Genomic DNA, 14961 nt, shown 5'->3' with positions numbered 1-14961 from the left:
GAGCCTGTAAGCATCTCTTTAAATTCTTCATTCCACCCACTTTGCAAATAACCTTTCGCATGTCAAAATGTCAATGTCAAAGTGTTGAAAAAGGGCGGCATTGTGTGGTCCCACGCGAGTTCAAGCGCGATTCTTTTATTGTTGTTCAAAGGTGATGCGTTAATTCTCGTTTGTGCGAGTACGTTAGCCAGAATTTAAGGCAATTTTTGGGAAAATAACTTTACAAGCGAACGAAGGCATTGTCAAAGCAACCGGAAAACGAGTGTCAAGGAAATCACCCACGGGAGATTTAGCAAATTCGACCAAAAGACACGACCAGTTCGAAAGCTGCGAGTTCCCGACGCTCTGTTGACTTTTCCAAGGAAAACAGAAACCCGACCACTGAAGTTTCTGGCCTAGATGATAAGATGGCCTCATCAATAAACTTCAGCTCTGATGCATCAGGACAACCGATAATGAATGTGAAAGATTGATATTTCGTGTGGATGGCTTCAATTGCATTTGCAGTATACAGACACGTAGCCATCACCTTCGCTTCCTGAAAATCGCTTGATCTTCTAAAGCTTTAAGACATACAAGAGAAATACAAGCCTGTTTTCGGCAAATTTTTTTGGTTTTCTCTTTTTGCTCTCATTTTTTCGAAGGCGATGAAGGCAGAAATTTAATTGACCCGAGCTGGTGAATTCGAATACGCAGCCAAGTATTTGCTTAAGAAAGAATAACAAAATATTGTATTTTTCTCGTTCGTCAGAGTTTTCAGAGAGCGCCGTTGAATGCTAACAATTGTGGCGTGCAGGGGAGATAATAGTTGTGTCAAATGCGAACTATATATCGTACCCAGTGATGCTATATTGTAAGCGGTGTGGAGAGATGTCGTATCACAACATTGAAGGGCTTTCACAACGCGCGGCAGTAACTGAAAATTTATGCTTTCACCAAAACCAGTTGGAAGCATTGCAAACGGCTCGTTTTTTCGACTTATTAAAGTTGAACAGACACAACTTTTGCTCGAATCTGAGGGCTTGTACGTTTGGGAATATTAAGACACTCGGTGACACAGTTGACCTCTTTCTTTCGTGCTCCGCGCGTGCATCAAAATGATGACGAAAGTGTTGATGTAAACTGTCAAAATTGACCAATCAGAGGGTATACCAGGAGCTGGTATACCGGAATGAAGAATTTAAAGAGATGCTTACAGGCTCTCCCGCCTCGCCTCGACCCAAGCCCCCACTCGCTTTTCACATGCAGTTCTTTTCGTTTTCTCGACTATCTGAGAGCCTGGAACAGGCTACCCAGAGGAATCTTGCTGGCTGGCAAAAAATACAGGCCTTTCGATGAGCTGGCTGGGAAATTTATTATTGATAGAGGTTTTGCCTGGGAATTACTGACTTTTTCTAGCATTTCAACCCGAGCTGGCTGTGGCTAGAAACTCTGAAGACTGAAGACGACTAAAAAAAAAAAAAAAAAAAAAAAAAAGGACCCCTTCCCTCTCCCAGAGAGTAGTCACAAACATACGACGGCTGGTTAGAGTGATTGCGCTTGCGGAAAAAACCGGTTTTGTCCCGGTTTTGTCGCTTTTGTTCGGTCATTTTGCATCGAGGGATTTGAAAGCGCGCGGAATTCCTGGCTGGAAAATAAATTTGATCAGCTGGCTGGGAAAGCAACCAATTTTATCTAGCTGGCTGGGAAATTTCTTGTGTGTCTTGCTGGGAAAAAGGAACAGATAATGTTTTCCCAGCAACACTGAAAAACACCTGAAAATGCCTTAATAACATTTATTTTCATTAACTGGGGTATAATGATACATTTTACAACAAATTGGTCGTTGGGTGCCCCTGTATTTCTATGAACATCATATTTCAATCTATTTCTTTATTAGAGGGGCATCCGGCCATTGCGGACTGTTTTCGCAGTTGGGTCGAGATCAAGGGCCAGATGTCATGGTGTCAAAGATCCTAGTTTGTGTAGCTGTACCAACTCGCTCGATTTTACCTTTTCCTTAAAGGCCTATGCTATTTCCCCATGACTTCCACCAAGGGAAAAAACAAGGAGGTTCTCTTGCTGCCACCCGATAGCGAAAGAAAGCGTCCGTAATTAAGGTCCTAGTTGTACCGGTAAATACCGAGACATTCACAGTGCGATATTGTTAAATTGAGGCGACTGAATGTTATCCCTGTGACGAGTTTCTCAGTATCTGCAAACTGCTCAAGAGTCCATGAGTCATGCACTTAATCTTCTTCGTCGTGGCGAAGATTCGGTGGACATTTGATATCACTTATCACACCGTCATTGATACCACTTTTGGTGCCTTTCTCCATTCCTATGCTTAGCGAAGCCCTTCAATTTTTAACTTTCTTGAGAATTCTTCTTTGACTTACAGTACTTGTATTTACTTACCGCTTGTTTGATGCCGTGTCGAAAACTCGGCAGGTGCCAAAAGTGACGTCACGCATGATTTCACGCATTTGGTTGTTCTGCTCGCGCAGGGACAAAAAAAACTTTGCCCTCAGCATCGTAAAAAATGGCAAATTTCCCTCAATTGTCACACCCATTTGAGATATGAAGGCTAAGTGATTCCTCTTCAATGTCTTATCCAAGGACAAACGGTTATGCTCGATCGATGGGTTCTAACAGGATTCGTACTGTTGGCTCTTCTCACAGCGATACGCCCTTTGGCATTTGAAAGAAAAATGTCGACCACCTTGTCATTTGATTTACGTCGGAAAACCAAACATCATCGCCCAAGAAACACAACAACTCCGCCTCCAACTCCAGTGCCCATGACAGTTAGTGATGAGGAAATGGAGTTTTCTCTCCGGGTAAGTGAGAAATTGCCAACCTAAATAAACATAGAAATCGCTGATTTCCTTTTTATACTCGCTCATTTGTCTCACTAGGATAGTGTTTCCATTTTGTATGTGTGTGTAGAGTACATCGTACGCCTATGTCATTGAACTGGACCTTGGCACGCCTCCGCAACGGGTGAGACATTTGTTTTATCATGTGAGATGAGTGGAGGGAGTGATACCGATATTTTTTTTATTTCCATTGCACTAGTTTTCCTCTTATCACTCTCTCTCAGTATATCATTTCGTACGCGAGTAATCGTACCGGTCTGATTGTTACTAGTCTGAAATTTTACCCTGGTATTGTGAAAACTCTATGTATGCAGGAAATCATACACCTGTTTAACTGTTACCAGATACCCGAACGAATTATGAGCAATATGATGAAACGCCAACTAAGGTTTTATTGTAGTAGCCTTTAGAGTACGGGTGTAAACATTGGTAAGAAGCCTTTTGCGGATACGCTAGACAACTGCAAAAAATACATTCGATCACATAATCATAGAGCTCTGTTTTAGACATTTTCCTGATATATACAGTTTTGTGCATCTACTAAGTTTTGCGTGTTTAGTGATCGAGAACCAAGCCTCGTGCCACGCAAGGCCTGGGTACCAGTTAATTTGAGTCAGGCGTGACTGGTGTCCGAGCGGGAAATTTTGCCACATGAACACTTAGGCTTCAGCCCGGTTACCGGGAGGAAAATAATACAATACATTTTCGTGATCGATAGAAGGAAACATTACCGAGTTTTTAACTTCTCTTTTCTTCTAGAATGAAGCTTGATATAGTTCCATTTGATAGTTGACATAAATTGAATGGAAAAATGAGGTTGTTGAAACCAAGAATATCAAGAAATTCTTGTCAGGCTTGTTCGTCATTTTTCACGCCTGAATGGTCGCGTCGTCACAACTTTTCAAATCTTAAGCGGACTGAAAGTCGCCATATGAACAGAAACCAATTTCATCTCGGTAACCGAGCCCAGCTCGGAATCATGTTCACGAAGATCCCCTTAAACCGACAAGTCGTCTTTACAAGCCCTGATTAAATATTGTTTTGTATTTCTGCAATAACTAACTTTCTCTTCCGCAGCTGGAATTTCTTGTCGATACTGGTTCTTCTAACATGGCAATCGCAGGTGAGTATACTGAACGTTTCAAAAATGAATGTAATTCAGCAGTCGATTTCATTTCTCTGTTAGCACGCACGAGTAGAGACACTTTTAATAGGGCTGGGATCTAACTTGGGGTGGTAGGTGGGGTGTAGATTTGCAGTGTGTCCAACGAGGTATCATGTCAAGCTCCCCTCCCCCACTTCCACCACACACACACACACACACTACACACTCTATGTACTTATACCCAAGCTTGGTACTTAATAATACACAATTTGTCATACTCAAGGTCCGCGTTGTCGTGACGAAATGGATCGCAAGTGCGAGATAGAAACATTTTATTATCCAGAGAAATCAAGCACATCAGAAGATCAACATATACCGGTAGGTTTGATTAGCTCATAGCTCAAATGCACGTTGTATTATTGACTAGACTCAATTAGCCCAGAATTGACAGGGAAATTACAAGTGCCCTCTTTCTTTTAGCTTTGGCCACATACCATAAAATCTTTATTTTAGGCCCTGGGATGCATAAAGTTCTTACGGATATCTGCAATATTTTTCCTTAGCTCAAAACCATTTTGTTTTGGAATCTTTTAAACTACGTAAGATTTATGAAATCAAATGAAAGACCTAAAGCTCCTAACTATTTACTGGCTCGACGTTTTCTGTCACAGATTGAAACAGAATATGGAAAAGGGGCGTGGTCAGGTGATATTTACCGCGACGTTGTTGCTTTTCCAGGGGACGGTGAGAGAATAACTTACTAATGTAATAACTGGTCGCTTTCGAACGATTTCATGAATAGAAGAATAGAATAGAAGATAAAGGAGGATGTCTTCCCGTTATTATCTTTGCGCAGTCGCAGATCTAGGAAAGCACGGATCCGATATCATCAACTTTAAACTAAAATAGCTGCTAACTTTCCACGCCTCGGAATTTAAGGAAGTGTCATAGCGCAGTGATTAAGGTTTTGGATTTGGATGCCTGGGCTTTAGCCGGGTCAGAAATGCATCAGAAAAAACCAAAGAGAGAGATCAAGCGAGAGTCCGAATAAAGAGAGGAAATCATAGCGAAGAGCAGCGACGATAGATCAAGCACTGACGAGTACGGGAAAAAAGGCTGAAATAATGGAGACGAGAAACGGCGAAAATAACAAGAAAGACGTAACTGAAGAGAGAAGAGAACCACACACAGTGCATTTTTACCTTTCGATAAACTCATCCGAAAAGATGGGTTTTGCCCTAAGCGGGACTCGAACCCACGTCTCCCCACGTTTCGGAAGAGTGTGTCGAAAAATAAAAATGCACTGTGTGCTCTTCTGTTCTCTCTTCAGTTACGTATAGTATAGCCTTTCATTTGCCTCGGGAAAATAGACTAACTTGAAGTAATGAGCAGGTCGGACTTGTCTTCTGATAAGCAGACTCTGGCAGGCTTGTTATAAAAATATCTGTAAACAAAAACATAAATAAATAATAATTGAGGAGCTCCGCTTTTAGGCTTGCCTCAATATATATAGTGCACTTAATGTATGGTCCCGAGGGAAACAGTTTGTTTTGTTTTCCCGAGAGTCCTCATGTTTCCCGAGACGAAGTCGAGGAAAAACAAAACTAACTAGTTTCCCGAGGGACCAGACATTAAGTGCTTTGTTATATATTTAGACTTTTCCTGCAACAATCGCAGCAAAACATCCGGAGCGGGCAACAACTGCGGGCCACGTGACCAAGAAGCAACCAACCACAGTGCTCGTTTTGTTGAGCGAAAGTCTTGGTCTGTAACATTAGAAATTATTTTGACCGTTGTCTCAATTGTTTTAGGCCCAAGAACAACAGCAGAGTTTGCAGTCATCAGTCACGAAAAAGACTTCTTTCTTAGTGAGTACTATGCACGAATCAGGGAGGTCACTATATGAGTCACTGTTTACAATTTCAGCTTAACTTGCAAATCTCATTGACGTTTTTTCACCCAATGGTTTTCTTAATTCTTAATCAGTTTTTTTTTCGACAAAACCAATCAGAGCTACTCTGTTAAAGGTAGAGTTACAAAGAGACTAGATCAGTCGTAATATTCCTACTAAAAAACTGTTTCGAGATTTTTGCAAATGATTTTAAGCTGATTTTGAGCCGGGGGTCTTCGAATTCCTCTTCAGGTAGGATTTCGGCAGAAAACGAAGACCGTGCTCAGCTTCCATATCTTGTTGTTCCTTTTTTTTAATTCCGTCGAAAAGACTATTTCGAGTTATTTCAAATAGATTTTCGTATTCCTAGTCGCTCTAACTCATTACTTTTCCTACTATTTTGATTCAGGAAATTCTATCAATGAAGGCATTCTTGGTCTCGCGTATAAGAGTTTGGCGACGGATGATGTTCAGGTAAGGTGATTTTTTTTCACATTTTGGACCATGTCATACTGAAAGCAGTTTGTAAAGTGCCTCGCGTCATGTTTGTCCTTACAGCCTTTGTATGATCAACTCGTTCAAGACAACAAGGTTCCCAATGTGTTTTCTCTTGGCTTGTGCAATGGAATGGTAAGTAGATCTTCGGTTGGTAATGAAATTGGGTTAAGTTTGTAAAATAGACTAAATGAAGCCGCTTTCGGTCCCATTCACCACTCTCCTTCAAGGGAGGTCTGAAATGATTTGTGGGAATGAGAAATGGTAGAGAGGATATGGGACGATGCCATAATTAATTGGGCACGCAATTAGCTCTCTATTGACAGTTTTTCTTGTTACGGTACTTCCCTCTTAAGGGAGCTATGTCCCGCAAGATGATGTAACTTCATGACACCCAACTGAAATGCCCAAAAAGTGAGAATGAAACAGTACCATAACCACTTAAAACTGTTGAACAAATGAAAAAAAAATACAGCGTAAGGAAAGAAAAACAAAGACAGACATAAATAGACAAGATTGAAACGGATCCCATTTGAGTTATCATGAAAAAGCCCCGATCGCGAGTAACGTTTTTCAAGTTTACAGCAAATCGCCCGGATAAAGGTCGTTTTGGCTCCGAATCATCTTGTTTGCCATGTAACGATAATTTTATCGGTAAAGGAATTCCACAATACCATTTTCGAGTTTTAAACTCGTGATTAACTAAATATTTCCGCGAAACATCCTAAAATAACGTGACAGAGCCCCTTTAATTTGGTCCCATTTCTTTTCTTCTTTTTATCTTTCTCCTTTTTTCAGGTTCAGAGTCACGTTGCTTTTCATTTTCATTTTTTTACTTTTGGCTCTCGATTCCGATTTCGATGTGAATTTAATAGTTTGTTTTAATTATTAAGCAAGTATAAACACCTCCTTTTAACGAAAAACATGTAAATGTGTCCCAAATTCACCACTCCCCTTTGGGGGCTTTTGACGGACATCATTGACCAATGAAGCAAACCGTCAAGGATCTCAATTTGTGGGAGGCAGACATGTTGGACATTTTGACAACCGCTACCGAAAAGTTGAACTGGGCAACTCAGAACAACTTCAGTTAGTGGTAAGAGAAGGATATGTTCTCGGGAAATCCGGAGTCTGGCGCTTTAAACACTCGGCCATCGCTACCTCCCTGTTTGTGTCCCGCTTTATTTGATCTGGGTTTAACACAATCCAAAGTTACTTTTCATTGCACACGACTGGAATAAAAAAAAGCGAGGCTATCATTTTTATCAAAAACCTTTTTTAGGGCAAAATCTGGCTGGACTTTCCAGAGGCATTCGAATATCATTCACCCATCCACTACACCGATATCAACCAAGAGACTTGGTACAGTGTTTCTATGACAGGCATTGTGAGTGAGTTTATTAGTTTCGCCAGTGTTTTAATCAGTCTTTATTTACTCTAAATCTAAACATACATTGTTCCATTGTCTTTCAGGACGTTGCCGGCAATGATCTTGGCTTGTTGCCACCCAGTTATTCATCCGCCATTGTTGATAGTGGTGAGTATTGAAACTGCCGTCACTCGCCTCGTTCACCAGCCGGTCTGTTCATTTTCTATCTCTATTCCTAAGACGATAAATTTGGCCTCATGAAACTGCTGTTTGACTGTAACATTTGCCTTTAGAGACGAAGCTTTCTTTTGACAATACGAAGAAACTACCACTTAATTTGCTTTGTTACCCTCTATAAATAAAGTTGATTATTATTATTATGAAAAACAAGAAAGGTTAGATACTTCGGCCCGACAGCACAGATAATGGGTAAAATTTTCAAATATTTCTCCAGAGTATATTCCAATTCTGATCCGATTGGGCTTTTCGTTCTCCAATAGCCTCGTTCAAGCCATGAGGACTGTGCCGACCAGTCTCAGCATTTAAACGAGGCTTCGCTCTCGATTGTTGTCATGTCAAAATATTGAAGCCTCTGAAAATGTCATAGTTCTTGTCCTATTTCCCCAATTATATCCCAGGAAAAAGGAAATTAACTTTGGGCATTTATTTTAGACACTTAAAGTGTCTAGTCTTCTATTGTTGGGGGGGAGACATTAAAAACTGAGATCAATAAATTAACGCAAGTCAAATCAAATGTTCATCTGTATCAACTGATTTCTTCCTCTCCTTAGGTACAACGGATATCTTACTGCACCCCGAGGTCTATTCAGCCGTTATAGCTCAACTGAAGTTGGTTCGTATTACTAAGACTTTCCTCAAATATTATGACCTTATTACTTGGCAAATAAAGCCGATCGTGTGGATTATAAGTCACTAAATTGCCTTCATGCTTTCCTCAGCGTGGTCCACCTGTAGATGAACGCTTTTGGGAGAGTTACTGTGTTGATACGGACCCCTATCAATGGCCTTACATAACCATCTACCTAAAGAACACAAGTGAGTGATCCAGGTCATGGGTTCCTGACACAGGATACCCAGGTTTTGCGTCGTACGTCTCAAAACCTTACGTTTTTGTCTTACTTTCCAGTCGGAGGTTCGTTTGGCTTGACAGTTCTTGGCAAGCATTACGTCAGAAAACAAGAGTAAGTCACCTTACATATTCTCGCAATGTATGCACTTTATCCTTATCATTGTGTTTCCCTCAAGAACTTTACAAGCAATCTTCCTTGTTTTTTTTTTTTCATCCAGTGAATTTTACTGTCTAAGCATTGGCGCCAAACAGTCCGGAGCTGTGCTAGGTGAGGTTGTTATGGAAGGAAATGTCGTAGTGTTTGATCGGGCCAATCAGAGAATCGGATTTGCACCCAGCAACATTTCACACGCTGAAGCTGGACCATGTGGTATGTTAAAAATTGAATTCATTTTCTTGTCTCTTTAAGTTTGTCACTAGAACTTGTGCGATAAAGCAGTCAATGTAATTACCTGGCCAAAACAAAACAAAAACCAGACAGTCATGAAATTAACCTATCAGTATTTAAAGCAATTACAAGCAGCTGACACTCAAAGCGCGGGAAAGGCGTGCGAGGAGGTCACAAGTGGCTTTGCCTTTACTGAAAACTGCTTTGGGTCACACATCTTATCTAATTATCTTTCCCCTAATATATTTCTCACACCAGTACCTATTTTCCTTGACACAGGCAATCCAATTCGTGTCAACAATACAGTGAAAGGTGAGTCTGCGATACGCACGAAGTTTCCACTTCATTATTCTGTCATATCATGTTGATTTAGACCACAAACGTTACTTGAAGATCTTAAATTGAAATAAATGCATATTTGAAGTGTCCTTTAGAGACGAAGGAAAAATGGCCTTAAACTGTAGTGAAAGCCCAAAGCGTGAGAAATTCAGACTTGATCGGGATTTGAACCTGTGATCTCTGAGATAAAATCGTTTTAACACTCTTCTTTATGCAGGAGTCAATGTAAACCCCCTCCCCCCCCCCCCCCCCCACCCCGGGACAAGTTGGGGATTTGTTACAGACCTAATTTCAAATATTAACAAATTCCCCTCACCCTGGGGAAACTGTCCACCTACCAAAGTCCTCAAATGCTCCACCATGTGGGGCCTCCCTTGCCTGAAATGTACTGGATTAGGAGCCTGAAAAGCGAGAACAATAAAGCACAGTTCTATCAAATAATCAATCAATCAACTTTATTTAAACACGGTAAATGACTCAGCAAGCTGGTTTTCAGACATGCCGTGTAACAAAAGCACTCACCTCTCGAGGATCCTTCAAGGAAAAGCACACGAGATGATGTTTGGGATGAACAACCGCTGACCCCGCAACAGCCGGCTCACGAAAAATCCCCACCCAAACCCCTAACCTGGGGGCGGTGAAATACAGATATTACCCAATCCCCCACCACCTCGGGGGTACGATTTCCCTCAAATCCCCTTCTTTTCCCCACTAATCCCCACCTTGTCCCGGGGTGGGGGTTTACATTGACTCCTGCTTTATGCGATATCGTTTGCTCTGCAGGTCGGCAGGTCACTTTTGCACAAGTCACTCGTTACAAAAGCAGTTTTAAAATATAAGCAGTTGTAAAATGGTCGGTTAATGGCCACGCGTTTCTCTTAAGGCTGCTTTTCACTTGCGGCGGAGTCGGAGTCGGAGTCGAAGTCGTAAACAGAAGCACAGAGCGATACGATATAGTGAAAATCAAACTGTCGGAGTCGAAAGCAGAATACCGATTCCGCTATGACTCCGTCACTTACGATCCAGAGAAAACTGCATTGTCGGAGTCGGAAGCAGAAGCAGAAGAATAAACCAATCACAAACATCGATTCCAAGCATTGTGATTGGTTGGTTCTTCCGCTTCTGCTTCCGACTTTCTTCCGACTCCGACCATCTAGTTTTGACATGATCATAAGCGACGGAGTCATAAGCGGAGTCGGAAGAAAATGGAAACGTTCTGATTCTTCCGACTCCGATTCCGTCGAGCTTATGACTCTGCTTACGACTCCGATTTTTGATTTTCACTAAGTCATAAGCGCTCCTACGACTCCGACAACGTCGCTAGTGAAAACCAGCCTTTAATAAATCACGGTTGAGTAAAACCAGGTTTATTGTTTGAGCAGCGGCCAATTACACTTTCCTCTTCCGTAAAAGTCAAGATATAAATTTGAGAATCAGTTACCTCTGTTCATTTAGTTAGAGGATATCACCAGTACCTTTTAAAAATGTCATTTTCTCATCCTCCAAAAAATGTGGCAGATGTTATGTGATCAAACCAGCTAAGGTCTTTTAAAGGAATTAGTCGATACTGGCATCAAACCTGACCCTGACTAGCTAGCGAACAATTTGGTTTGTTTTTACCAGGTCGTCTTCATAAGTACTGCCGAGCTCCCGACATGCCCCGGGAGACGTGTTTCATGGGCTGTAAGTCCTGCATCAAATATGGCGGTGTGTGGTGTCCCAAGGGTCACGTGGTTGTGTGGATAAATGGCGTCAGGTTAGAGAGTTCTGATATTTGCTTTCTTTGGATTAGAAAAGGTGCAAGGAAATAGACGAGTAGTGAAGGTAACAAGGAAGTTGCTTTTTTTTTGCAGATCTGTTCTTAGTACAACAAAAGGCTTCTGCTGGCCAGGTAACTCCTCACCGATCATTTCTTCGCAGAAGAGTCGCTTGTAAATCTCTCCAAATATTCCTAGCCAATCAGAGCCAATTTAAAGAAATAGTTGATTGCGCGCGCTTAACTGACACAAACTGTAAGTATTCACTTCGCGTACCGATTGGCTCTTTCGATACTGTGCTATTGTATCACAGTTTTGAGAATTAGAGGTATATCTACACAGTGTTTCATCTTTTCTTTAGCATGGTTGGAATGCTGCCTTTTTGTTTTTACCGTTTTACCGAAACAAGGAAGCACAAGAAATCAACTATCACTTCCTTTAGTTCAATTACGTTTCATTGCCATAGACCATTTCACAGATACGGCGGCCATTTTGAAATCCATTGTTTCAAAGAGCTATTAAGGGATTCTAAGGGGGAAAAGAATACTAATTTGCTCCCTTAGAATCCCATAGTAGCTATTTGAAACAACGGATTTCAAGATGGCTCACATCTATTTCCATTCTACATTATATTGCCAAATCATGTGTCCCATTTTGCTTTGAAATGAAACATGTATTAAAGTAGCTCAAAAGTTACTTGTTCGATTGCACTTCAGGAGGCCTCTTTACTCTCGATGATGCTAAAGTTCAGACCTTCCTAAACGGACACGGCAGTGCTGAATTTCAGGCGTACTGTGACACTTTAGTTCCAATGTACAAACAGTGTTCAGGTGTGATATTAGGAGGATTCATACTGGGGTACAAGTAGGCCGCCATAAGTGCTACAGAATCTCAAATCAACAATGAGACCTATTTTAGATACAAGCGCAAATCCCATAATACACCTCTTTTACCTCCCCCCCCCCCCAAAAAAAAAAAAAAAAAAAAAAAAATCTGCATAGGCATTGTTTTCGTTTTCTCTTGGGACATTTTCATGTCCCAGGAGAAATTGCAAACAATGGTTCTGCAAAAGTTTTGGGGGGTAATAGAGGTGTATTATGGGATTGTGCAAGTAGTGAATACTAAAATTTATAAAGTAAGGTACTTGTAGATTGTCTATCAAACCATGCGGCAAAAAAAAATCCAGCCTTATCGTGTTTTAATCTGCTCAAGTACGCAACTAATCTTGAGATCATACTTCGCGGCTTTTTTGAAGATACCTCGTTTCTAAGGTTAAAAAGTAAGGTACTTCAACTAAAACAAAACCCCGTTCACATTCAAAGTAGTAGAACTCGGACATACTTGGCCTTCTTACGTCCCTAGTGTGAACCCGACTAAAAATTGCTCTCATTTATAACGTAGAGTCATATCCCAAGTTCGTGTTCACACTGCGACTAGGTTGATAGTCAGATATAGATATGATGCTATCCTGGATAGGAGAGTTATGAATGAAGCTTAAGAAGTTGCAATTCATAACGTTTCAGCACTACTGCCTGTAAGTGTGTAACTTTTTGATCAAACAGTGAAGGAATATCTATTGTATTTACCAATATTTCGAAAGGCATTGCCTTTCTCCATGAGAGTGTTACAAGCAATGGTCCTTGGCTAATCGACGTTACAATTTGAACGAAAGAAAAAACCTGTTTAAAATACGATACAGCAAAAAGGTGCTACCCTTAGGGTTTGTTTATGCTCGAGTTTGTGCTCGTTATTGTTCCAGCGACGAGGGTTTTACGCCGGGCTCTTCACGTTTTCTTCGTCCACAACAAACCAGTACTTGGCTTAGTCCACCCCGAGAACCGTATGGAAGAATATACTAAGGTGTTAACGCACATGCGTCGTTAAAGCGAGTGTTCTCCTTGTTCTTGCGTTCTATACATTTTTAGTCATTGTTATATTTGCTTTTGTTTCAGTGGCGGGTATCTGGATCTTTTTGATGAGTGGTTTCCTGTTCTTCAGCCTTTGCACACTGTTTTCGTATGTGAGTTGTCGAGGAGTCACGAAACCTCAGTCGGAAAGTGATACAGAGATTCCGAACAGTGCCGAAGAGATCAAGAACCACAGGGATGGAATACATCCCAGTAGATAAACAGAGAAACAGAGCTGGCATGCGACTAAATATTGACGCATTCGCAAGTCATGCCAAGGAAGAAGTTTTTTAAGACTACTGCGACAGATAGATCTAACATCCCTTGCCTGCAGTGTACCGAAGAACGGCCCTCGCGTCTCCAAAGGCAGTGCTCCTTCACTCCAGCTGCAGGGGCCCAGTGGGTCCAACAAAGCAGCCGACAGCAAACCAAGATCTACACACTGCACTGTAACTGACGCCGAAGTCAACGACGATGTCATGGAAAATTCCTTTGTTTTTGTTTTCGTGAATTTTCCAATGAGATGAACTTACACAACCTCGCCAAACCACATCGTAACCGAATTGGTCGGAACGGTGTTGAGAATTTCTCAAGAGGGAAAATTTGCCATTTTGTGCACACCTTTTTCATGTTTTGATAGCACTTGAGATTTTGTTTTATTTAATTTTGCACATTTTCAAAGAAACTGGCAAAGAAAATTGTGCAAAGGGTAAAAACGCACGAACAGAGCCGAGATCTCTCGTGTTCCGCAACAACTGAACCGCCAGGTGTGTAGGCTAACGCCAGGCTGAAATGGGCTTGGCCAAAAATCAAAGAAATATGTTTGACCTTAGCTAATTTTGTGCCTGTTCGAGGATCAGGGGATCTGTAGGTTTGACGAGAAACCTACCGTACAGCTCGGAGGCAACAGACAAGAAGGGCAAGAGGCTGGCAGAGTTCCACCTTTCCCAAGAGCGAGCTCGGCGAGACGAGAGAAGCCACAGGGGCACCAACCTTCATTCATAATGAAGTGGACAGCACTGACTGACTGTCTCGCCTGTTAGCTGTAGATACCGAGCAACTCTTCGAAATTATATAGTTTCCATAAATCCACAAATAGGTTTAGATACACACACTATACGTAAATAGCCGAATGAGGAAGACACGTTTACGTAAGAAAACGTTCATGCCTTTATGACAAGAAGAAGCCTGCCGGTTGCCGCTTTATAACTATGTAAGCAAGGACCGGCGTAAGCAAACAGAAGAAACAGAGCCTCTAGTCTCCTTGAGGCGTCACGCAACGCTCCCCTCACGAGCGTTGCGTGATGCCCCAAGGAGACTACCATCTAACCTGCAATATTAATATTATCACAAACTAAAAAGAGCGAGTCTGATTGAACGTTTAAGGAATGTATTAACTGAAGCCAATATTTCGAAAGGCGTTGCCTTTCTTTATCAGGGTTATACAATCGTTGGCCATCTGCGCGTAAACGCAGAGCTAACTCTATGATGGGTTTCAATAACTGGACTAAACCGTGTAAGCGGCGGTCACTCTTATGTTAAACAAGGGTTTGCGTGAAAATCAAGACAGAGTAGCCGGCGGTGAGAGGCAAATTTCTGTCAAACAGACGGCGGTATACCGCCGGTGACTGGCTTCTAATGAAACCCCTGTAATAAATAACTTTTGTCGACGTTGTTGATCTTTAGGTCCCTGCCAAAATGTTGAAAAACGGACTGAATGCGCCACACCTTATATTGCTAAGTGCCAACCCATGAATGCGAG

General features: G+C 41.6%; 1 protein-coding gene across 1 annotated transcript in view; it reads left to right on the top strand.

Moving 5' to 3' along the window:
• Positions 1-2511: 2511 nt before the first annotated feature.
• LOC138041277 (beta-secretase 1-like) overlaps positions 2512-14961 on the top strand; it is a 13348-nt gene continuing 898 nt past the window's right edge. The window contains exons 1-19 of the mRNA XM_068887047.1: positions 2512-2819; positions 2929-2982; positions 3936-3981; positions 4247-4341; positions 4635-4707; positions 5775-5831; positions 6264-6328; positions 6413-6484; positions 7632-7736; positions 7823-7886; positions 8510-8571; positions 8678-8774; positions 8866-8920; positions 9027-9178; positions 9476-9508; positions 11159-11291; positions 11389-11426; positions 12009-12122; positions 13245-14961. The exon at positions 13245-14961 is cut by the window's right edge and continues 898 nt beyond it. Coding sequence (XP_068743148.1) covers positions 2610-2819; positions 2929-2982; positions 3936-3981; positions 4247-4341; positions 4635-4707; positions 5775-5831; positions 6264-6328; positions 6413-6484; positions 7632-7736; positions 7823-7886; positions 8510-8571; positions 8678-8774; positions 8866-8920; positions 9027-9178; positions 9476-9508; positions 11159-11291; positions 11389-11426; positions 12009-12122; positions 13245-13420 — 1701 coding nt within the window. The 5' untranslated portion in view covers positions 2512-2609 and the 3' untranslated portion in view covers positions 13421-14961. The remainder of the gene's footprint in view (positions 2820-2928; positions 2983-3935; positions 3982-4246; positions 4342-4634; positions 4708-5774; positions 5832-6263; positions 6329-6412; positions 6485-7631; positions 7737-7822; positions 7887-8509; positions 8572-8677; positions 8775-8865; positions 8921-9026; positions 9179-9475; positions 9509-11158; positions 11292-11388; positions 11427-12008; positions 12123-13244) is intronic.

Source organism: Montipora capricornis, chromosome 1 (assembly GCF_036669925.1).
Source record: "Montipora capricornis isolate CH-2021 chromosome 1, ASM3666992v2, whole genome shotgun sequence".
Taxonomy (NCBI): domain Eukaryota; kingdom Metazoa; phylum Cnidaria; class Anthozoa; order Scleractinia; family Acroporidae; genus Montipora; species Montipora capricornis.
The sequence above is the reverse complement of the archived record's forward strand: the minus strand, read 5'-3'. Positions and strand labels throughout refer to the sequence as shown.